This window comes from Oncorhynchus gorbuscha, linkage group LG15 (assembly GCF_021184085.1).
Source record: "Oncorhynchus gorbuscha isolate QuinsamMale2020 ecotype Even-year linkage group LG15, OgorEven_v1.0, whole genome shotgun sequence".
NCBI classification, from domain to species: Eukaryota; Metazoa; Chordata; class Actinopteri; order Salmoniformes; family Salmonidae; genus Oncorhynchus; species Oncorhynchus gorbuscha.
Window position 1 is genome coordinate 41421673 of NC_060187.1, and position 25532 is coordinate 41447204.

The window sequence follows — 25532 nt, forward strand, 5'->3', positions numbered from 1 at the left end:
AAATGTTCAAACACATTTTAATAAGTTATTTATGTCTGTTTAAAAAAAAAGAAAGTTAAATCCATCATGTGAAAGATGCGAAAGAAATGTATTAACAGCATGCCCAAATGGTTATGCTTTAAGGCACTATATGTTCATAACATTAAGACAAACACCCATTACATGAGCTAAAAAAAATGAGATTACATCAGTTTTTCTATACATATTCTTTAACATATAAACAATGCAGGTCATGGGATCAATTTGTTGTAAAGTAAGTTGCACTATAAGTTAATGTGTAGGTCTGTGGACAAAACACAATGGGTTGCACGGCTTACAACACTGCAAATTGACATGACTAACATGAATGGAAGTTGTGCATGTTACTGAACCGATATGTGAGGTCCTCTACTTGACCATGAGGCAGGCTTTTGCTTGTGGTGAGAGGCTGGGGGGCGTCAGCATCAAACAACTCTGGACTGTCATCCTCCACAGGTAGATTTAACTTCCCGGGCGAAGATGGGGTGGCAGACACCCCTGGCTGTGAGTAATATGACCAGGTGGTGGAGGCTGAGCCAATGGAGGAAGTCTCTGAGGCAGGGAAGCTTGGCCCAAAGCCCTCTGGGAAGGAGGAGGAATGGCTGAAGGAGTGAAGGTCGAATGAGGAGGAGGCCGAGTAGGAGCGGGGAAGCCGAGGTTCGTGGAGATTGAGTTTGGATACCAGTGGTTTGCCCACAGTGACAGTTTGCCTCTCATGGACCTCCTCATCCAAGTTTGTATACTTATACTGAAGGCACACAGTGAATGTCAACTCCTTCTGTAATGAGAACAAACAAAAGCAGATGCGTCAGAGCTCAGAAAATGGTGATAGTCACATAGTGATAGTGAAAATGGTGATAGTCACATCACTCATAGGCCTACACATAGAAGGGATTCACAATCACCTTGAGCAAGGTTCTTACAGGGTTTCTGGGCTCTCCCGTATTCACCAAACAAAACGGGTAACAAGGATATCTGATTTAGAGTTTGAATACCAACACTGGTCCCACTGTTGTGGAGCACACATGAGATTTCAATGTGTAAAATGAACCCTGACCTTAAGTCTCTGCAGTGCCTTCAGGCGGGTGTAGAGGCCTGGAAGCTCTGCAGGCAGGAGGATCTCCATTGGCAGTAAACTCCCTGCATCTAGGAGGTTCTCCTGATTACTCATCTTCAGATCCATATCCAAACCCTGCCATCATACAGAACACAATTGGAAACCGGAACAAGTGTGATTGCATGTCCACATGGCAGAAACAAAAGAAACAAAAGAAAGGTCCTCTCACTGTCAACTGTGTTTATTTTCAGCAAACTTAACATATGTCAATATTTGTATGAGCATAACAAGATTCAACAACTAAGGCATAAACTGAGCAAGTTCCACAGACATGCGACTAGCATAAATGGAATAATGTGTCCCTGAACAAAGGGGGGTTCAAAATCAAAAGTAACAGTCAGTACCACCAGCTGCATTAAGTACTGCAGTGCATCTCCTCCTCATGGACTGCACAAGATTTGTCAGTTCTTGCTGTGAGATGTTACCCCACTCTTCCACCAAGGCACCTGCAAGTTCCCGGACATTTCTGGGGGGAATGGCCCTAGCCCTCACCCTCAGATCCAACAGGTCCCAGACGTTCTCAATGATATTGAAATCTGGGCTCTTCCCTGGCCTTGGCAGAATACTGAAATTCCTGTCTTGCAGGAAATCACACACAGAATGAGCAGTATGGCTGGTGGCATTGTCATACTGGAGGGTCATGTCAGGATGATGTCATCCTGATATGTCAGGTACCACATGAGGGAGGAGGATGTCTTCCCTGTAACGCACAGTGTTGAGATTGCCTGCAATGACAACAAGCTCAGTCCGATGATGCTGTGACACACCGCCTCAGACCATGACGTACTCTCCACCTCCAAATCGATCCCGCTCCAGTACAGGTCTTGGTGTAACGCTCATTCTTTCAACGATAAACACAAATCCGACCATCACCTCTGGTGAGACAAAACCACGACTCGTCAGTGAAGAGCACTTTTTGCCAGTCCTGTCTGGTCCAGCAACGGTGGGTTTGAGCCCATAGGAGACGTTGTTGCCGGTGATGTCTGGTGAGGACCTGCCTTACAACAAGCCCTCAGTCCAACCTCTCTCAGCCTATTGCGAACATCCCCGATGGAGGGATTGTACGCTCCTGGTGTAACTCGGGCAGTTGTTGTTGCCATCCTGTACCTGTCCTCCAGGTGTGATGTTCGGATGTACCGATCCTGTGCAGGTGTTGTTACACGTGGTCTGCCACTGCGAGGACAATCAGCTGTCCGTCCTGTCTCCCTGTAGCGCTGTCTTAGACATCTCACAGTATGGACATGGCAATTTATTGCCCTGGCCACATCTGCAGTCCTCATGCCTCCTTGCAGCATGCCAAAGGCACGTTCACGCAGATGAGCAGGGACCCTGGGCATCTTTCTTTTGGTGTTTTTCAGAGTCAGTAGAAAGGCCTCTTTAGTGTCCTAAGTTTTCATAACTGTGACCTTAATTGCCTACCGTCTGTAAGCTGTTAGTGTCTTAATGACCGTTCCACAGGTGCATTTTCATTAATTGTTTATGGTTCATTGAACAAGCACGGAAACAGTGTTTAAACCCTTTACAATGAAGATCTGTGAAGTTATTTGAATTTTTATGAATTATCTTTGAAATACAGGGTTCTGAAAAAGGGACGTTTCCTTTTTTGATGAGTTTATTACTGTGAAATGTTTAATAAAGAGTCACCAACCCTGACTGTGCTGCAGTTGAAGTCTATTGAGCATATTAAGACATTTTGACAATGGAGAAGCTAACCTCAGTGAAGTCTGTGAGATGGGCCGAGCAGGACGCAATTTCCTTGGGGTTCTCCAATATTCGGGTGTAGATGATCATGATGTTGGAGAACTCTGCTGCGAAGCCCAGCTGCACCGTTACGCCACAGTCAAACTGCAGGTTACGGCTCTTTGGAAGAACTGGACAGAGACAGCTCATGCTTATTGAAGCCGTCATGCAGTGCTTACTTAGGTCTACCAGAAAACGCATATCAGCTCCCAGAGCTAATGCATTGGATTTAGCTCAAAGGGATAATGTAGCACATATGACCTGGTTCAAAACCCAGTCGGTCACTCCACTAATGTACTTTGATTGAAAAATGCATGGTGAATTAGCCAAAGGTCTCACCGTGTGCTATGGCCCACTGCAGGTTGCGTGCCGAGGTGGTCTCCGGGCAGCCGGAGCTCTGGATGCGGTCAGTGAGAGCACGCCGCTCAGAAAGATTACTGCGTAACTCTAGAGCCTGACGCCCTCGTGTGATCTCACACCGACCCATGTCTGTACAGATACATGAACAAAACAGAGAAACTACATTAACAGTCATTTGTAAAGATTGATATTCACGATATCAAGTGTCACAAAACGTCAAAATATGTTTTCGTTTTTTTTTATACTTCATTAGTCATACCTTCGGCCACCCTGTCCAGCATGACAGTGACCTTCTCGTCCTCCATGACTCTCTGTTTGAGGAAATTGATGAAGATTCCATTGGACAGGTCGTCTTTGTTCACCTCAAAGGCCTCTGCATCCACACACCTAGACATAATCAGAGATTAATATAACACATTCTGTGATAGGTGTATGAGTGAAAGAGGTACTTTAAGTTGGCAGAGAAGCAACTCACGTGGCATAACCAAACACTATGTTTGCGGTCACTTTCAGTTGCCCTGGTTGTGGAGGGACGCCGTCGTTCAAGTTTCTAAAACAGTACAAGTTTAGTACAGATATGAATTCATTTACAACATCATAACAGCAATATCATTATTACATTATCATAGAGCCCAATCACATAGTTGATGCTGAGAACTGTACCTTTTGCGACACATGTCCAATAGAAATACATTGAGGCTCGTCTCTCGCTCCTGCATCCGCTGTAGCACATCCTGCACCCACAGGCAGTTCTCTGAGGTATAAGAAGCCGGGGCATCAATGGGCACCATGAAACTGTTCCCATAGTTCTCATAACCATGACCCGCAAAGTACAGAAGCCCTGGAACATGACGGGAGAGGAGGAACGGGAAAGGGATAGGCACTATTAGACACAGCTGGACAATGCAAATAATATTACTATTTAACTACTATGATTTCTTATAGTAACTAAACTGACCATAGACGCCGCGGTCGAGCAGCAGTAGGAACTCAGTTACAGCGCTGTGCATCTCCTGCCAGTTGAGGTCCAGCAGAGAAACCACCTTGAAGTCCAGCTGGCGCAGCAGGTTGGTCATCTCGTGCACGTCAGCCATGGGCGCTCGCAGAGGCCTGTGGTGCAGGTAGTTCATGTTGCCCATCAGAAGAGCCACCTTGTCCGTGGCTTTGACAAACAAGAGGAAATTAAGGTATGAGGAAAAAGAGTACACATCAAAAACATTCTGTTATTAATGTTATTCAAATGGACAATCATATACAGTCATTTATGTTTTTAAAGCTTTTTTTCGACACTGCATATTCTTTTAGATGGCTATGTTGTTTACTGCACTTACCATATAATTTACTTATCTGCCTGGCAGGGCTAGGTGTGGCAGCTGTAAAACATAGTTTATAACATGGTTATGAATTAATCACATTACCACCCCAAAACATTGGTGCGACATGGAGTAGAAAAACAGTGAAGTTGGTTAAAATACTATCATGTCTTTACCAGGGTCTATTTCTCCCCAGGAGGCATCAATGGAGGAACCAGGGTCTACAAAAACCACAAACAAGGAAGTCAGTCAAAGCACTGTGTCATGTGCTTTCTGGGACAATCGAAACATATTCATAGAACCACTTCTGCACGAATCCTCACAACTAAGCCAACACTAAAAAGGAAACATACAAAATACGTCGTAAAATTCTGACCACAGAACAGAAACAACAGACAATACAATCATTGCAGATGCACCACTCTCACCTATTTTGACATGGACCTGGTCGCTCCACACCTCATGGTACAGGTTGAACACCCTGCAGCTGTACATTCCTCGATCTGCTGTGGTCACACACAGTATCTGCAGACAATCACGACACATAACAACCCCAAACATGACAATCATATACAGCCAATGAACAGACACATACAAGTCCCAAGATGTCTGACATAACTGGACCTATAATTATGATACAGGCTTTTTAAACATGGAGTTTAAAAAAAGGTAAGGAATCATATATTCAGGGGACCCAAAACGGCACTGACCCTCAGGGTGCTTATCTTGCCCGTTGGCATTGGTTGTTTATTGTGGTACCACTGGTACTGAGGAGGAGGGTTGGCCTCAGCAAAGCAGTCCAGACACAAGGAGTCCCCCTCAGCTACTACCTGGGGCCGGGGCTGACGAACAATACGCACTCCACTCACTGAGGGGGGGAAGAAGCTGCTACTGACACCTGAAACACAACCAAAGGGCCTAATGGTTAAGACACAAAAAAATGCCAGGTGAAGTCAATGTGATGAATTCAGGAAGGGCAGAGCCTAAATGCCAAGACGATCTTCTAATACCATTGGTGCATTGACTACATTAGTTCTCTGATTGAACTATATTTGAAAATATAGTTGAATTGAGTTACCTGTGCTGGAGCCGGCTGACCTGACAATGCGGACATGTGCCCACTGGGAGAAGACAAAGTTCTCTCCATGGTTGACCCGGCAGATGTAGTGTCCCTGGTGGGTTGGGGTTAAAGGGCAAAGGACCAGCTCTGGATCACTTCCACCCAGCACCTAAAGAGAGAATACATTATCTCACTCATACACTTTACACTGTATGTGGGCACACATTGAGTACACCAAACATTAGGAACACTTTCCTAATATTGAGTTGCACCCCCCAACCCCTTAATTAAACAAGTTGGCTGGATGTCCTTTGTGTGGCGGACCATTCTTGATACAGACTGGAAACTGTTGAGCGTGAATAACTTAGCAGCATTGCAGTTCTTGACACTAACGGGTGCGCCTGGCACCTACTACCGTACCCCATTCAAAGGCACTTACATCTTTTGTATTGCCCATTTACCTTCTGAATGGCACACCTACACAATCCATGTCTCAATTGTCTCAAAGCTTAAAACTCCTTCTTTAACCTGTCTCTTCCCCTTCACCTACACTGATTGAAGTGGATTTAACAAGTGACATAAATAAGGGATCATAGCTTTCACCTGGGTTCATCTGGTCAATCTGTCAGGGAAAGAGGTGTTCTTAATGTTTTGTATACTCAGTGTATAATCACTGTAATATCCAATGGACTGACCTCTTCTTTGCCTTTGAACCACTGGTAGCCCATAGCAGCAGGACCAATGGCCTTACAGACCAGCACAACCCTGCCTCCCTCTGTAGCATGCTGGGCCTGGGGCTGCACTGTGATCTGAAACCGCTCCATCACTACACACACATATGCACACGCACAGTGACTGAGGTAACAAGTAAGGTGACAGAGGACACCTGTAGTGTTGCTAAAATATAGCAAATATCATATATTTCAGAGAGAAAGAGACAGGCAGGCAGAGGTTAAGACTGACCGTTAGCAGTGAGGTACTGCACAGCTTCATGGTGCTCTATCTTCTTCAGGCAGTGCAGCAGGAAGCCCAGGGTGCAGGAGCGCTCAGATAGCCTCTCTAGGAGGTAGCGGCTGGGGCTGCCTGTCGGGCTGAGCACCTGGAGCGAACAGCTGGTCATCTCATTCTCACTGTCAATAAATGGTGACAAACCACTAACAGGTCAGGCTAAACATCGACATTCTCTCTGTATGGCCTTATACCATCATTAAGACACCACAATTTCACAACATCACCATTAAGAAAAGTTACAGATTGAGTATTATCATTCGGTATAGATGACAGATTATTCTGTGAAGAATATTGGGTACGAACTCAGTTATCAACATCATAGCTCTAACAATGCTATTAGCATTGAGTGTTTCATTTCAAAGTCTCACCTGCAGCGGAATCGAGGTTCCTCAGTGACAACATTGGCAAGTTGTCTCCATCCACATTTAGCATTATCCAGCATGTCAGCTAACCTGCTCTGAGCTCCTTCACTCAAAGTCCCAATGCTGAGATTCCAGTCACCCATCTCTAGTCTGTCTTCAAACAATATTGTTTTTTTTTGTAGGGAAGAAAAGACACAGCTAATGGTTATTGACCTTAGTTTTCACAGTCCTCAAAACATTTTGGAATAAACTTGTAACAGTGGTCATCCAGAGTCAATCGTGCCAGTCACGCCTTGAGTGGCTGTGATGACAGAACACACTACAGAAGACACATTGTTCCAACCATAGATATCCTGTTAAATTACTAGAAGGGGTATGGCATAGATCCTCAAAGTTTCAGAATGGGTAGAAAATGGCAGCCATATTGGTCAGGGAAAAATCCCAAATAGTCTAACTGGAATGAATGGCAGTAGAGGCATAATCCTGATTTTACTTATACATGAAAAGAAAAGTAAGGCATGTGATATACATACAGTTTATACAGGTTTAATACCTATTTTCTTTATAAATAGCATCTACAATATATGTAAACAGGCCAGAAATGACTCAGTTTTCTTGTAAAGCTGTGAGTGCTATTATATGATACAATATGAATACTTGTTGCATTTACAACCTGTCTAAGTCCTGTCATCAATTAGTTTCAGCCAGTGTATGGCCATGGATAGCGGAAGTGGAGTTTAGTCCGCTAGGCTGTGGATTGATTGCATTGTTTGAATGGAATGTTGGAATATTAGCAGTTCATTTGACCCATTAATGGAATAATTCCTCTAAAAGTGGCTTGCTATAGCTAGCTAACAAACATACACTGCAGATAAATGGTTCAAATACATTGTTTTACACAATATCTAATCACAGCACTGGCAAACCATGGTTGACAAACTTGACCAAAATGGCTGACCTTTATATGAGCATAACAACGTTCATGTCCATTCTAGTATTCTTAATGCTATGGTTACAACTTTCACTTGATGATGCTTATGGTGACTGGCAGTATGCAAAGCATGTGACAAAATAGTTGTATGATTGGATTGTACGTAGCCTAGTTAAAAGCTATAACAATTAAACAAGCACATTACAACATAACGAATAGGCCTACATGTCGGTCAACTGCTATAGCCTATTTATCCGAATGTATCGCTCACTTAAATGAGTGACTGAAAGCGCATCCATTTACCTGCGTTCTATTCAGCAGCTTCCGGAATAACCTGAGATGAATTTCTTCGTCCACGTAAACGAGACTACTGTATCTTTATCTCAAAACTTACAAACGCCCGCCTCTTTACCGATTCCGACGATGTTTTCGACGAGACAATAAGTTGTTTCAATAGTTTTCAGTGGAAGAAGAGACAAACCGACCGCTCTCATCTAGTTCAGAAATCTCTATCAATAATCATATATTTCGGAACTAGAGTAGTCCGTTTTGCCAATCTCGTCTCGGTGTGAATCAACTCTCACAATTGGTTGAACAATGTCTTGTTTCTCATTTCACATCGGTTCCTCTTTTTGTGTTGTCCCTTGTATTTGCATGAAAGCAACCATGTTCCCCCTCAAGTTTACTTTCACCTTCCCTACGCCAATAGAATCACACCAAAACTCAGCGTCAGTGGAAATATGTATCAGAGAGAAGTTTGGAACTATCAACAAAAGAGACAACTCCATCACGCTGCAGAAGCACTAGCGGTTCATGGGTAAAATCCCTGAGAAAGCCAAGCCAATAAAAAAATATATTACAACCTGGTATGATAATTGCGTTGTTTGCTCTACAACCCATTCATTAATACGCCACCGTGAAATACAATAAGGCCGTGACAACAAATAGACAACAGTCACACAGTGGCGGAACAAGTTTAAATCAACAAAAAAAATGATATTCCCCATTTACACACAAAATCTTGCACGAAATAAGTAGATCTCAAAAGGTGACGAGAATAAACAAGGCCATTTTTTTCAGAAGAACAGCAGCGGTCCATGTGTAAAATCACAAGCGACGCCAAACCACACAAAAAATGCCATATTCCAACCTGTTATAATTGCGTTGTTTGCTCAGCATATCTAACTTTTTCAGAAGTAGGGCCATATGATATGTTTTATTCGGCAGGTGATGGAATAATACAAAAAAAAACATTTAGCCATTAGATGGAGAATGACCCTAGATAATCTCTAGTATAAATGAATTCGATTTTACTACAGATTTATTTTTTGAACCCCACTTACAGTTCTATTAATTTCAGTCATCCGGCCAATCCTGGTTTAGTATAATGGCTTTAGAGATATTTAGGCATATGCTGGTGGCAATGTTAATTAGTGGTGGAAAAAGTTGCAAATTGTCATAGTTGAGTAAAAAGAAAAATAGAATGGACAACACAAAAAGCGGAACCGATGATGATTCAAGTAAAAGTGAAAGTCACCAAGTAAAATACTACTTGAGTAAATCTAAAAGTATTCGGTTTTAAATATACTTAAGTATCAAAAGTAAATGTAATCGCTAAAATATACTTAATAAGCATAAATCATTTCAAATTCCTTATATTAAACGAACCAAACAGCAACATTTTCTTGTTATTTAAATTTACTGATAGCCAGGGGCACGTTCCAACACTCAGATATAATTTACAAATGAAACGTGTGTTTAGTGAGGCCACCAGATGTTGTCTTGATAAATGTGCAATTGGGCCATTGTCCTGTCCTGCTATGCATTAAAAATGTAACGAGTACTTTTGTTTGTCAGGGAAAATGCATGGAGTAAACAGTACATTATTTTCATTAGCAATGTAGTGAAGTAAAAGTAGTTGAAAATATAAATATTAAAGTACAGATACCCAAAAAACGACTTAATTAATCATTTTAAAGTACTTTTACTTAAGTTCTTTACACCACGGTCTACGACAGACAGCACATCTCAGTGTCATAGGCCTACCATAGAACAATAGGCTATAGCCTATGTGTAAACGTCGATACATCTTGACAAAATACACCATGGGTGGTCTAATGTCATTTTCTGGACCTTGTACTGTAGAGAATAAAGCAAAAAATGTTCCTAATAGTTGTATAATCAGGGCTTTATTTCTGCATGAAACACAAAAGGATGTTTGAGGGGTTATTCATATTAGCCTACATCACTGCAGTTTACAGCAAAAACAATAATTGTGTACTAACAATAATACATTTCTCATTGCACTGTGTTGTATCCTAAGACATAGAATACTTGTATTTTCCAAAAACATAGGCCTATATCTTCCATTTGATCATCTGCTACCTAGGCTGAAGGAGTGTTGCAGTTTACAACCATGAATTATTCCAATAGCCTATTAAATTTACAAATTTAGTATTTAGCCAAAATAAACAATGACCATAGCTGTCACTGGAAAAAACCATGGCGCCGGAAACGTTATAATTGTGGGTTCGATTCCTGGGTCCACGAACGGAAAATGAATGCATGACAACATGCTGTCGCTTTGGATGAAAACGTCTCCTTAATGTCACATTGATTATTTTTGCACACCTCTCCACATATTTTAATCTTCATATTATTTTGCAGTGGTGTGTGTGGGGGGGATCAAATGGATTTGGGCCATTGCTGGGACGATTCTGGCCCTAAAATGGCAGCTTTGGCTCAGTTCAGACTGCCAGATCTGTCCCGAATGACTCAGGCCTAGTCTGTACCGACATTCATTTCGGGCTCAGGCAGGATCCCACTGCCAGACCCGGGCCAGCAGTTTTAGATCTGGCATGCCGGAACCAGGCCAGATGTGAGCCAGACGTTTTGTGCTACCTGGGAAGCCACAGTGGCAGAATAAATTCAACCACACCTTTGTTTAATCACAAAACCAGAGTGGTGATATCCACAAAGCAAATATTGCATGTAACAGTAATTTCACCAGCAGCATGGTCAAGCAAGTTCATGTTTTCAACAGTTTGCTAAACAACTACTGATTTAAAACCAGTTACCACAAGTCAGCATAAAAACAACAGGAGCACTGCCTCTGCTATTCCAGTACCATTTCAACTTAAACATTTAAACATCATCAAATGAACAAGGCTATACATGCTTCGTTTAATACACTGAAAACAAACTTAAAATATACCCAAAACAATTTAGTTCAATCAATGTTGCTAAATGTCATGTGGTTGTCCATGGTACAGATTTCAGTCTGTGTGTGTGTGTGTGTGTGTGTGTGTGTGTGTGTGTGGGTGGGCGTGATTAAGCAAAACAATTTTGGGGGGATTCACCATACTTGTTGACTCGTTGAATGCCAATGCAAAGCTCCTTTCTTGCTAGCTAGTTAATGGGATCCTGCTAGGCTACATATTCAACTTCAATCACCTCAGGCCAGTGGCACAACATATCAATTTATAGTTAGATCAGAATCGCCATCACAATCATTGGCCTGTACAGAGAATTAAGTCAAAACAACAAGTGCAAATCCCCATCTCCATCCATGGCTTAGGAATAGGATGATTTAGCAAGCTAGTTACTGCAGGACATCAACAAAAGCAGACCAGAAACCGACACTGAAGTTTTGTCCAAATGCTTGCTGGTATCATTCAATCAAATGCTACGGGGGAAACATGTTATACTTCTTAGGTCCAGATAGCAACAGATAAATGGGCTACACATACTGAGACAGAGGGGCGCTGTTTCCCTTGCTCCGATGATGTCTCCAGTGAGATTCAGACACTCCAATTATAAAAACACAGAGACGAAATATAATTGTATTAATATTTTGGTATTGGTCAAATATTTGGGGGAGCCTGGCTTCCCTTGGCATCCATGAGCACGCCACTGTGTAGAATAATCAAAATAATCACTTACAGAATAATCAAAGCAGTCATTTTATTCACCATTGATACACAAACTCTTGCAAGAAATAAGCAGAGGTCAAAAGGTATTTAGGTGTTCTCTCTCTGACAAGTGACGAGAATAAACAAGGCCTTCATTTTTCTGAATTTTTCTGAACTTGGGACCTCTGCCGTGCTAGCACACCTGACCGCCCTCCTGTAACGTCTTACCAGTCGGTGCTACGCGAAAAACTAGCTATTCGCTGGCGCAAGTGTGGACACTTCAGGCTGAGGAGTAAGTTACACTTCATCTGACTACTAAAATATACCAAAAACGATTTAGTCCAATCAACTTAAGCTAAATAAGATGTCAGTCCATGGGACTGAGTTATGTGTGTGTGTGTGTAAGTAGAAAAAACATGTTGACTCACCCTACTTGTAGGGAAATGCAAATGCCATCCTACTCTTTTATGTTGCCTAAACGGTCTATGTCATACAGTACACACTTTTATAGTTTTTGTTGTCCTAGGCTACCTGGCTAAAATGCTTGCACGCAAGCCTAACTTCCTTTCATGGGCAATGATGTGTCAGACCAGTTAATTAAACTATCTACATGTGATCTTCCATCCTCTCAGGCCAGAGGGGAACAATGTATGAATTTATGGTTGGATCAGAATTCTCCCTTATAATAATTGGCCAGCACGGAGAATGAAGTAAAACCAAAAGTCCAAATCCCTGTCTCTGTCCATGAAAAGGGACGATTTTAGATAGCTAGACCCTGGAGGACAACGACACAACAATTGAAGTTTGTTTCTGTCAATGACGTTTGGCTTCTGATGTGATTGGTGTCAAGCCAAATCCTAACTTTTCACACGCTTTGTATACTGCCAACAATGTTATACACTTTTTGAACAGACATCGATGGGCTACACATACTGAGACAGAAGGGAGAGACAAAAGAGAAATCCTTTTGTATGTTTACATAGTATTACAGATGCTGTCTGCAAGGTGTGAATCAAAACTCATACCCTCACATAATTCTAAAATAACTGTATGCGTAATCTTTTTCAAAGAAGCCTAGACATGGTAACATTTGAGATAAGAAATCGAAAGGCAAAAGTTGAGATGGATTCAAAATTCAGGTCTTTCTATTTGCCTTAGTTTACAGTACAAAGTCCAAGTTCTCGAGGTGATGGGTTATTCCCTTTCAGCAGAAAGATGACATGCAAGCTGAGAGGATTGACTCAGTCAAGTTACAGCTGCATTATAGTATCTGGTTACAGCTGCGCTATAGTGTCTAGGACCCTGGGAAGCACGTGCTCCTTCCTCAGGACCTTCCAGTATTCACAGCTAACTGGCTCCAGCTCGTGGATATTCTTAAGGGGACCCAGCTGTAACTGGAAGAGCCTGGGAGGCAGAAGCTTGGTGTCACTTAAATAGTTTATAAAGCTTTTGTGTTTATTCATTAATAAAAACACACAACGCTACATGTTTCTAACAAAATCTGATATTCATGGACATGAAGTAGAGCATTAACAGGAAGTAGAGCATTAACAGGAAGTAGAGCATTAAACAGGATATATTTATATTTTTCAAGTGAAAGCTATATCTCAAAATATCCCACAAAAACATAACTGATCTCCAGCTCTCTTTGTCAAGGTCGTACCACATTTGAGCACTTACCACTGGGTATTCCTTGTGTGGTTTATGTGCAGGGTTATCTTCTTGCTTAAAAATGTTGACTCCGACAGCATGAGAGGTGAGCTTCACAGGGTCCTTACACAACTCCGGCCCCTTCAGCACACCTTTTACAATGCCTTTGCCTTTCCCTTCGGCAGCTGGCAGAGAGAAAACAAGTTGGGATAAAAACGTGTTATGACTCATTCTACACTTCAGCATTGCTATCACTGGTCATACTATAATACATGGAAACAATGAGTTTGAGAACATGAACAAGACTGGACTCATGATTTGTGCTCTTCTGCATTTTTGCCCAGTGTTTACGTTAAATACATCTAATTGATCCCATATCTATAGATATAAATTCTTAAAAATCTGGTAAATTAATGAATGCAATAGATTTAACATTGGCTAAAGATCCAACTGATCCACGGAAGATACCATTTCCATCGCTATTTACACGGCCGTAACACATCTGGACAAGTGGAACACCTACAGTATGTGAACTGCATTCAATGCTGTTCATTCAATACAGTTCAGCATTCAACACTATTGTTCTCTCCAAGCTCCAACACCACCCTCTCCAACTGGATCACGGACACCCTGACAGGCAGACCAAAGGCTGTGAGGATTGACAACAACACCTCCTCCACACTGACTCTTAACACAGGGGCCCCCCAGGGGTGTCCTCTTTCCTCTGCTGTAGTCCCTGTTCACCCACGACTGTGTGGCTTTGCACGACACCAACTCCATCATCAAGTTTTCTGACGACACCACGGATGTAGCCCTGATAACCAACAACAATAAGTCAGCCTATAGGGAGGAGGTAAGTGAACTGGCATTGTGGTGTCATGACAAACACCTCTTCCTCAATGTGAGCAAAACAAAAGATTGTTGATTTCAGAAAGCAGAGGAGGGAACATGCACCGATCCACATCAACGGGACTGCAGTAGAGACACAAGTTGTAAGATCCTCTGCGTCCACATCACTGAGGACTTGACATGGACCAACACCACCACCACTCTTGTCAAGAGGGCGCAACAGCATCTCTACTTCCTAATACGTCTGAAGAAATTTGGCATTCCGCCCCGGGTCCTCTCCAAATACTACCGCTGCACAATCGAGAGCGTTCTGACCGGTTGCATCACGGTCTGTTACGGGAGTAGCTCCGTCCACGATTGCAAGGCCCTCCAGTGGGTGGTGAAGACGGCCAAGTAGGTCACTGGGACCGTGCTCCCACCAATCCAGGATATCTACTTGAAACGGTGCCTGAGAAAGGCATGCAGCATCATCAGGACCCCACACAACAGCTGGGGTATCTCCCTTACCGTCGTGCAGATGGTATCGGAGAATGAGGTCTGACAACAACGGGCTCTATCTTCTATCTACAAGCCATCAGACTGCTGAACACTTGAACTGGACTTGACCACCTGCTCTGATTCTCCGGACCTTAGCACACATGCACGCACACACACACACATCACACCTGCTGCTACCAGACTCTTATTATACTGCTCAACTTATACATTTACATTTACATTTTACATTTAAGTCATTTAGCAGACACTCTTGTCCAGAGCGACTTACAAATACACGTGTAAATATTGGACTATAAATTGTGCCTTCCTGTATTATAAAATGTATTATTCTATTCTACTGTCATTTACTTTACATTCCATTTTCATATATTTTATTTGTTTATTTTTGTTGCATTGTCGAGGAGAAACCTTCAACTAAGCATTTCGTTGGACGATGTATATCATGTGTATCCTGTACATATGACTAATACAACTTGAAACTTGATATTGTCCTGAATGCTACGTGGCAATGCAACATTCAGATGTAATCTAAAGGTGCAGTGCCTTGAGATAAACTTCATAATTTACCGAGATAATAAGGACAGGCAAAAGCATACAGAGGATACAGGCAATTATTCAGTGGGTGTGGGTGAAAGAGTTATTTTGATTGCACATGAAGTCACACAGGAAGTTATGATAGGAACTGTGCATCACTGTGGGCATCCTGACCATAAAGCGGCACATAGACTCCTACTAGCAAGTAGATAGCTACCTCACACTAGAGGTCTTCAGATCCACAGATCCACCTGTACCTGAATACCCGAGACCCGGTCAGGGACCCGAGTGTCCGGAACCAGAATTCTAAATAATGTCAGGTGTCTGGGTCGGATCTGATATGATTGTCATGGGCCTCAGGTATGTTTAATTTTGTCCGGAAGGGTCCGCACAGATCCGAACGCAACTATTGAGGTAGAGGGAGAGAGAAACTTGATCATTTATGGTGCTTCTCTTGCTTTTCACAAGTGGAGGGTGTAGCTTGTGGTTGGCCAATCATAATTCATCAAAGCGGCAACAGGCATCCAGTCAGAGCCTCACCCTGTGTGTGGCACAAGTTAGGAAATATCTAATCAATGGAAGATGGAATTAAAATAAAAAATTACAGGAGAAGGATAGGCTGCCTGCTGAAGGGGCACCACTCTCCCTCTCACGCTTTATTAGCTCTGGTTAAAAATGTATTTTCCGCTGCTTCCCTCACTCAGATCAGACGGCTCTAGTTCCAACCAGGTCTATACCCATCTGGTCATCTCCCAGGTCATCTCCCGTCTGGATTACTGCAACTCGCTGTTGGCTGGGCTCCCTGCCTGTGCCATTAAACCCCTACAACTCATCCAGAACGCCGCAGCCCGTCTAGTGTTCAACCTTCCCAAGTTCTCTCACGTCACCCTGCTCCTCCGCTCTCTCCACTGGCTTCCAGTTGAAGCTCGCATCCGCTACAAGACCATGGTGCTTGCCTACGGAGCTGTGAGGGGAACGGCACCTCAGTACCTCCAGGCTCTGATCAGGCCCTACACCCAAATGAGGGCACTGCGTTCATCCACCTCTGGCCTGCTCGCCTCCCTACCACTGAGGAAGTACAGTTCCCGCTCAGCTCAGTCAAAACTGTTCGCTGCTCTGGCTCCCCAATGGTGGAACAAACTCCCTCACGACGCCAGGACAGCGGAGTCAATCACCACCTTCCGGAGACACCTGAAACCCCACCTCTTTAAGGAATACCTAGGATAGGATAAAGTAATCCTTCTCACCCCCCCCCCCCTTAAAATATTTAGATGCACTATTGTAAAGTGGTTGTTCCACTGGATGTCATAAGGTGAATGCACCAATTTGTAAGTCGCTCTGGATAAGAGCGTCTGCTAAATGACTTAAATGTAAATGTAAATGTATACGGAACGTGTCTAGTTGTCCTCTGGTTTATTTGCAATGGGTCTCTATATTAAAATATTATATTTATGCATACTGGGTCCGGGTGGGAAAGCCCAACTGTTTTGGCCCGTGAAAACCTCTACTTCACACTTTAAAGGGCTTGCAATTGCATCACAAATCACCTAGAAACCGCACCAGGCACCATGTTGGAAGACCAGTCTGGTGGAAGTCCTCCAATTGTCCACATGGCTAGGTAGCTAACAGCCATGGAAAAGGGTGAAAGGTTTAGCTAGAAGTTCCAGCTGTCAGAGAATGGAGAGTAGGCTACTCTGGATAAGGGCAAGTACCTTTTGTTGGGGGACATTAGTAAAAGATTCTCCAGTTCCAGTCCCTAGCGAGAAAAACTGAGGACAGAGAGATATAGCAACATAATATTCAGGGCTGTCTAATTTCAGTATAATGCAGCCTGTTTCTTGTTGATGTTTTCTGTCCTCGGATACTGAGAGCTGTGAAACCCTGTCTGCAGATTTAAAGGTCCCAGTGAATGTCCCAAGAGAATAAGGGTACATCCTTGGATACCATGGATTACAGTGGATTCGGAAAGTATTCAGACTTCTTGACTTTTTCCACACTACAGCCTTATTTTAAAATGCATTACAATTGTCCCCCCCCCACCATCGACCTACACACAATACCCCATAAAGACTAAGCAAAAACAGTTTTTTAGAAAATGTTTGCAAATGTATTACAAATAAAACGGAAATATAACATTTACATAAGTATTCAGACCCTTTACTCAGTACTTTGTTGAACACCTTTGGCGATTACAGTCTTCAAGAGTTTCTATGGGGTTGAGATCTGGAAACTGACTAGGCCACTCCAGGACCTTGAAATGCTTCTTACGAAGCCACTCCTTCGTTGTGTGTTTGGGATCATTGTCATGCTGAAAGACCCAGCCACGTTTCATCTTCAATGCCCTTGCTGGTGGAAGGAGGTTTTCACTCAAAATCTCACGATACATGGCCCCATTCATTCTTTCCTTTACACGGATCAGGCGTCCTGGTCCCTTTGCAGAAAAACAGCCCCAAAGCATGATGTTTCCACCCCCATGCTTCACAGTAGGTATGGTGTTCTTTGGATGCAACTCATCATTCTTTGTCCTCCAAACACGACGAGTTGAGTTTTTACCAAAAAGTTATATTTTCGTTTCATCTGACCATATGACATTCTCCCAATCTTCTTCTGGATCATCCAAATGCTCTCTAGCAAACTTCAGATGGCCTTGGACATGTACTGGCTTAAGCAGGAGGACACGTCTGGCACTGCATGATTTGAGTCCCTGGCGACGTAGTGTGTTACTGATGGTAGGCTTTGCTACTTTGGTCCCAGCTCTCTGCAGGTCATTCACTAGGTCCCCCCGTGTGGTTCTGGGATTTTTGCTCACCGTTCTTGTGATCATTTTGACCCCACGGGGAGAGATCTTGCATGGAGCCCCAGATCGATGGAGATTATCAGTGGTCTTGTATGTCTTCCATTTCCTAATGCTCCCACAGTTGATTTCTTCAAACCAAGCTGCTTACCTATTGCAGATTCAGTCTTCCCAGACTGGTGCAGGTCTACAAATTTGTTTCTGGTGTCCTTTGACAGCTCTTTGGTGTTGGCCATAGTAGAGTTTGGAGTGTGACAGTTTGAGGTTGTGGACAGGTGTCTTTTATACTGATAACAAGTTCAAACAGGTGCCATTAATACAGGTAAAGAGTGGAGGACAGAGGAGCCTCTTAAAGAAGAAGTTACAGGTCTGTGAGAGCCAGAAATCTGGCTTGTTTGTAGGTGACCAAATACTTATTTTCCACCATAATTTGCAAATAAATTCATTTAAAAATCCTACAATGTGATTTTCTGGATTTTTTTTCTCATTTTGTCTGTCATAGTTGAAGTGTACCTATGATGAAAATTACAGGCCTCTCATCTTTTTAAGTGGGAGAACTTGCACAATTGGTGGCTGACTAAATACTTTTTTACCCCACTGTATCAAAGCTGCAGGCTAAAATTAGATCTAGACTTGGTTTCCTCTATCGTAATCGCTCCTCTTTCACCCCAGCTAGATGCTAGATTACGGAGACACAATTTATAGGTCGGCAGGTAAGGGTGCTTTCGAGCGGCTAGATGTTCTTAACCTTTCGGCCATCAGATTTGCCACCAATGCTCCTTATAGGACACATGACTGGCCTCTATACTCCTCTGTAAACTGGTCATCTCTGTATACCTGTCGCAAGACCCACTGGTTGATGCTTATTTATAAAACCCTCTTAGGCCTACTCCCTCCTATCTGCGATATCTACTGCAGCCCTCATCTGACATACAACACCCGTTCTGCCAGTCACATTCTGTTAAATGTCCCCAAAGCACAGACATCCCTGAGTCGCTCCTCTTTTCAGTTTGCTGCAGCTAGCGACTGGAATGAGCTGCAACAAACACTCAAACTGGACAGTTTTATCTCAATCTCTTCATTCAAAGACTCTATTGTGGACACTCTTACTGACAGTTGTGGCTGCTTTGCTTGATGTATTGTGGTCTCTACCTTCTTGCCCTTTGCTGTTGTCTGTACCCAATAATGTTTGTACCATGCTGTGTTGTCATGTGTTGCTGCCTTGCTATGTTGTTGTTTTAGGTCTCTCTTTTATGTAGTGTTGTGTTTTCTCTCTTGTCGTGATGTGTGTTTTGTCCTATATTTCTATATTTTTAATCCCAACCCCAGTCCCTGACTTGCCTAGTTAAATAAAATAAATGAGTAAACAAACATATATAAGCCTTTTGCTCTAGTAGGCTAGCGTCATTGTAAATCATATTTTTTTTCTCAACTGACTTGCCTAGTTAAATAAAATAAATGAAAGTAAACAAACATATATAAGCCTAATCTAGTATTTCCCTCAAAGCTCTAGCTGGTGTAGGCTAGCTATGTAGCAGGCTAGCTAACTTTTTGTTGTATTGCAGGATTTCAACCATCACCTGGACACCCTGACAGAACATTACGATATTCCTAAAGTCAGCTGGACCAAATGAAGAGGAATCCTGGACCATTTTCATTTTAGAATATGCTTTAGAAAAATGTTTTTTTTGCCCATTCTGTGTCATTTGTTGTACATTAGTAATTTTATAATGTGGTAATTGGTGTGACTATATTTTGGTTCCATACATAGAATTATACTAGATTAGACATGCTTTGATGTGTATTTAATTAAACTGAGTTACTTTTCCTTGTCTGGAATTTCACTAATTTATTCACCTTACATTTTTTACATTGGTATTGGTTGTGTGTAGTTCATTGCTGTCAAGATTGAAACGGGAAACGACAGGTGGCATTTTCCAGGCCCAATTGCAGAGCCTTCTATTGTAAAGTAGAGGGCTGAGCTGTGGTCTCTTATAACACCACATGCGTACAATGTAGTCACTCAATATATTAATTACAATTAGCATAACTTGTAATCTAAGAAAATATGTAGCAAATTATGTATGAAGGCAATATTTGTGTTGGGAATAGACAGACAGCTTCCCGGAAGTAGAGCAATATAATTGTAAATATTAGCAAAAGTTTTCTATTATATTGACAAGATAGTCGAGTAATCGCTCCAACAATGGAAATACATGTCTTCAAAGGTTGAAGGCAGACGGGAGGAGGCGAAAAGGTTGGACCATTCTAGCTAATAAGGTCAGATACGCATGCCAACAATAGGCAGAATTCTGATATAAAGTCGTTTTGTTGTTGTTGAAATACCACGTGCGTTAGTTTATTCGTAACAATCGATCTCGAAACGTATATTTGACCAAATAAGCCTCACATAGCAAATTCGCAATTATATTATTTTGATGACCAAATTCGACACTCATATTCAAAAGTTCCTCACTTTCGCGGTCTTGTTTTCGTGGACAAAATTTGGGCGGAGTAAACACTCTCGCTTCGCTTCTTCCTCTCTGATGTTAGCCGGTAACACCTAGCACTCCTAGGTGGATGCTACCATACCGCCGCATGTTTTAGATATTCTAAATATTTTTCACCGGTACCAACTCGTAAGTTAGGACTAGCAAAATGTCAGCAAGTGCGGTGTATGTGTTAGATCTTAAAGGCAAGGTAAGAGAAAAGTGATGAGCTCAGCTAGCTAAAGAGCTAACGTTAGCTAGCTTAATCTAACATGGTTCACATTAAAATGTTTACTAATGCATCACATAATTTGATGGCCAAGTTACAATATGTAGCCGGCTACTTTACATTCTAAGACAAATATACAATAGTGAATTTGAGATGGCTCGCTTTTGATGTTGATACGGGATATTAATAATATGCATTGTAGCTAGTTACTTAGCTAGCATCTACCCCACCCAGCTAGACTGGTATTAGGATCCGATTGGGTTCAATGAATCACGTAATGTATTGTGGCCAAATTCTGCATGATTATGATAATGGTTGTGGTGGCCTTATGAACAGTATCACAAGCCTGACCATCCATGGACGTCATCATGATCACCAACATTTGCCCCCATCCTAAGGCCTGTTTGAGAATGAGAACACCCTTTATGTGAAGCCTCAAATTCAAAGTCCCGTTAGACCCATGTAGATGTTTGTGTTCCATATCAAAGACACTTGATGATATGAAAACAGGATGCCAGTTCAGGATGACATCAGGAGGCACATACCATGTAGGATGGAGAGACAGCTAGAGAAGTAAGTTCCTGTTGATTTTGTTTCACCGCTCCAGGTTCTGGTTTGTCGTAACTACAGAGGAGATGTGGACATGTCAGAGATTGAGCACTTTATGCCCATCCTCATGGACAGAGAGGAGGAGGGCAATTTATCCCCTATCCTGGCCCACGGAGGGGTCCGCTTCATGTGGATCAAACACAACAATCTGTACCGTATCCTTACTGCCACTTACTCAGCCTTTCGCACGGGATGAGAATGACTACTGCCTCAGTATTCCTTTTCCTTTCCAATATATGCTTCCCAATAGAAACGGGAAACGATTCCATATTTTGCTCTGGGTAAAAGGGAGAGTGATGGTTTGTTTGACTGCTCAGGTCAAAGTACTACTTCTCTTGCTGAGAGTTCAATGGTTCACTTCTTGCAAATTCCACTTGTTGTTCTCAAACTGGCCACCTTTTTTAAGGTAGATACAAGTCGACTTATGTTGAAAGCCCCACATCAACTTTTCACCTTAACAAATGTTCCATCAGTTGTAGCAACGTCTAAGAAAAATGCCTGTGTCTCCTTGGTCTTCTCTTTCCTCTACAAAATTATCCAGGTGAGTTACAATTAGTCTTTCTATAATGGTGTGTGGTGTGCAGTAGTCTTATTTTCCAATAACCCATAAGTATTACTGGTGGTTAACTGGTAAAAAAAAAAGTGTTGTATCTAGTCTCAGCCTATTGTCTCTGCAGGTTTTCTCCGAGTATTTTAAAGAGTTGGAAGAGGAGAGTATCAGAGATAACTTTGTCATCATCTATGAGTTGATGGATGAGCTGATGGACTTTGGCTATCCTCAGACTACTGACAGCAAGATCCTTCAAGAGTGAGTATCCTACCTAACCCTTATTCTGTCTACAAAACTCTCTCTGTACAAACCTATGTTTAGCTTCCATTAAACAGTTTAAAATTCCTCCAAGTTAAACATGATTTAATAACGTAGTAGTGACCTACAATGCTGTGTACAGCTTATCTTCCATTTCACCTAAACACCCAGTATGGATGCAGACAGACAGTTCCTGTCATTGTTGTCCTGTCCTCTCACCAGGTCTGTCTCTGTTTGTTTGTAGGTACATCACCCAAGAGGGGCACAAGCTGGACACAGGGGGCCCGCGACCTCCTGCCACCGTCACCAACGCTGTGTCCTGGAGGTCAGAGGGCATCAAGTACAGGAAGAATGAAGTCTTCCTGGATGTCATCGAGTCTGTTAATCTTCTGGTGCGCCGCCTTGTCACGTCGTGTTCTAAGTCTAACACTCGTCTCCCTCTAATACATTCTTGGCTTGCAATGTTTATTATTTCTCTATGGCAAAATTATTCAGTGTTTTATTGAAGTACTATCAACCATTTTGAACGTAGACTCATTTCTGAAATTGTTGTAAACGGTTTGACACTTTTCCCCCTTTCTCTCCTCTGTGCAGGTCAGTGCGAACGGTAACGTGCTGCGCAGTGAGATCGTGGGCTCCATCAAGATGCGTGTGTTCTTGTCAGGGATGCCTGAGCTGCGTCTGGGCCTCAATGATAAAGTTCTGTTTGAGAACACTGGCCGTGAGTTCCTCTGCACTGTGTGTCACTGTGTCACTGGATTGGTTACAGTTCAGTTAAAATACAAATGCATGTCAGATTTCAAAGCTGTTTCTGTCTGTATTTTCATCCCAAATTTTAGACACTAACGCGTGACTTAGCCTTTTGCTTAGAATTTCCCATCGGCATCATTGTATGATTTGCAAGGAAGTTGGAGTTGTGTGCTGTGCTGTGCGCACATATTTCAAGTTAGGATTCAGCTCTTACCTCTAATCTATTTAAATTCTTAACAGAGCTTGTATTTTTTTGCAGAAAACTATACTTGTACCAGGTACAATCCTCTCATGCCCTGACTCTCTCTGTCGCTGTGCTCACCTCAGGAGGGAAGAGTAAATCAGTGGAGCTGGAGGACACGAAGTTCCACCAGTGTGTGCGTCTGTCTCGCTTTGAGAATGACCGTACCATCTCCTTCATTCCCCCCGATGGAGAGTTTGAGCTCATGTCCTACCGCCTCAACACACACGTGGGTACTGTATGAGAGAGAGAGGCCAGTTTCATTAGATGGGCTTGTCATAATGGGTCTTGTTTTTACAAAGATATGAAGTCTTCGACAAAGAAAATAAACATTGTTCATGAAGCTTCTCCATCGAAAGGGCTTCTTAGTCCAAGACTAGGTTTAATCTCTGTCCAGGGAACCGCCCCCTTTATGGGATGGGCATCCAATTAGAAGTGTACAAGTTAAAGCTGGAATCGTTACTTGGTGAAACTGCCACGTCCGTTTTGCAATATTAAAGCAATTAAGAAGTTACTTCAAACAACTAACACTGTTTTCCCCCCCCTCGGGAATTGCACATCATTGCACGAGCAATAGAATAGCAGAGTATTTATGGCAATTTTTTTTCTCTCCGTTTCATCAACTAAAGAAAACCGATAACAAATGCGCTGGGGCAGACAGTGACCCTCTTTCACCTTATGCAGATTGCTATTTTATTTATGCATATGAGATAATGGCGTGCCATTTTGCGTGTGCAAGAAAGATGTGTCCGTGTCAATGCAGAAATGACCCTTTCGTTGTATTGATGAGTTGTTGTTTTTTAAGCCTATGAAATGTGTTGTCCCCAGGTAAAGCCCCTGATCTGGATAGAGTCGGTGATAGAGAAACACTCCCACAGCAGGATCGAGTACATGATCAAGGTAAACACCTGCCCTGCAACGTTACCCAGCAGCTAACAGTATGCTCTAGTATCAAATCAATAGTTGACCACAAAGCTATCATAAATGCAAATAGCATGATCTTCAGAAATGCCATGTAATTAGCCTCTCTTTTTGTGTCTAAGGCCAAGAGTCAGTTCAAGAGGCGCTCCACTGCCAACAACGTGGAGATCCACATTCCGGTTCCCACAGACGCAGACTCGCCCAAGTTCAAGACCACGGTGGGCAGTGTCAAGTGGATCCCAGAGAACAGTGAGGTTGTCTGGTCCATCAAGTCATTCCCGGTGAGCACAACAACGCACTGGACTGCATGCTAGCGTAGACCATAGTTCTCAAAGTGTGGCTCTTTTGAGTGTCTGAACATCATCATAACCACAAAGACCTCATGTGTCACTTAACTGACCTGGATACATTTATGTAAAACAAAGTCCACATTATCCTAACTCTTGCTCTGTTTTGTCTTGTCCCAGGGGGGTAAAGAGTATCTGATGAGAGCCCACTTCGGTCTGCCAAGTGTGGAAGCAGAGGACAAGGAGGGGAAGCCCCCCATCAGTGTGAAGTTTGAGATCCCCTACTTCACTACCTCTGGCATCCAGGTGAGCATCCTCACTGCAGTACCTCTTCTATCCTCCAGGGATCTCTTGTTGCTGTGACTGGGAAACATTCTAACACAGGATGGCGCTGTTGTAACACAGATGAGGTCTGACTGCTCCTGCTGAGAACCTGAGGTGTGCTTGGTTTGCTGCTTCAAAGACTGGTGTCGTGTGTGCATGGTTCTGTTGTAGGTAGAACTGCTGTCGTTTTTAATACAGACTGTACAACAGACTGTCAGTCAACACAGGGACAACAACATCACTGTAGCGTTGGTCTGGCGGGTCTCTCTGTAACATATCTACACTACAGAGTTAAGGTGTCGTTGACAAGCTACACTCAGAAGGATGTACACACAATCAAATAGTTCTGCACAGGTACTGTATAGCCAGCATCAGGCAACTGCCAAAAAATAAACTGCTCCACACACTTTGTATTTAATTTAACTCGGCAAGTCAGTAAGGAACACATTCTTATTTACAAAGAGGGCTAACCCGGACGACGCTGGGCCAATTGTGCATCGCCCTATGCGACTCCCGATCACAGCCGGTTGTGATACAGCCCGGGATCGGACCAGGGTCTGTTGTGACGCCTCTAGCACTGAGATGCAGTGCCTTAGACCGCTGCACCACTCGGGAGCACCAAACACTCACTGCTTTTAAGACTAACTTTGTTTTGCTCTGTTTTACTGAAATGTTTCTACCAGTAATACTCAGACCGAATGCTCAATAGGTAGTAGATGGGCTGGT

The 25532-nt window shown here is 42.8% G+C and overlaps 2 protein-coding genes across 5 annotated transcripts in view; one reads left to right on the forward strand and one right to left on the reverse strand.

The window, feature by feature from the left end:
• Positions 1-21755, reverse strand: LOC123997144 (mucosa-associated lymphoid tissue lymphoma translocation protein 1 homolog). 3 transcript variants are annotated; one of them, XM_046301233.1, is made up of 18 exons: positions 21412-21755; positions 13504-13658; positions 6988-7135; positions 6572-6738; positions 6304-6434; positions 5627-5777; positions 5259-5446; positions 4977-5073; positions 4725-4769; positions 4567-4608; positions 4194-4397; positions 3899-4076; positions 3711-3785; positions 3495-3622; positions 3215-3364; positions 2849-3006; positions 1076-1210; positions 1-796 (listed from the first exon to the last, which is right to left on the reverse strand). In XM_046301233.1, exons 3-18 carry the CDS (start codon positions 7122-7124, stop codon positions 338-340), a joined length of 2445 nt encoding a protein of 814 aa, XP_046157189.1. In that variant the 5' UTR covers positions 7125-7135; positions 13504-13658; positions 21412-21755; the 3' UTR covers positions 1-337. The 3 variants fall into 3 exon arrangements, with proteins under 3 accessions (XP_046157189.1, XP_046157188.1, XP_046157187.1); XM_046301232.1 differs by lacking the exons at positions 13504-13658; positions 21412-21755 and adding an exon at positions 8216-8967 and having other exon boundaries at positions 6988-7131; XM_046301231.1 differs by lacking the exons at positions 13504-13658; positions 21412-21755 and adding an exon at positions 8216-8965.
• Positions 20129-25532, forward strand: part of LOC123997145 (AP-1 complex subunit mu-1) — a 17518-nt gene continuing 12114 nt past the window's right edge. The window contains exons 1-10 of one of the 2 annotated variants that reach the window (XM_046301235.1): positions 20129-20428; positions 21474-21630; positions 21949-22016; positions 22153-22283; positions 22528-22675; positions 22878-23004; positions 23361-23503; positions 24103-24174; positions 24318-24476; positions 24663-24788. In XM_046301235.1, coding sequence (XP_046157191.1) covers positions 21510-21630; positions 21949-22016; positions 22153-22283; positions 22528-22675; positions 22878-23004; positions 23361-23503; positions 24103-24174; positions 24318-24476; positions 24663-24788 — 1095 coding nt within the window. In that variant the 5' untranslated portion in view covers positions 20129-20428; positions 21474-21509. Of the gene's footprint in view, positions 20429-20642; positions 20849-21473; positions 21631-21948; positions 22017-22152; positions 22284-22527; positions 22676-22877; positions 23005-23360; positions 23504-24102; positions 24175-24317; positions 24477-24662; positions 24789-25532 lie in introns of those variants that run through there. The other variant, XM_046301234.1, reaches the window with a different exon arrangement.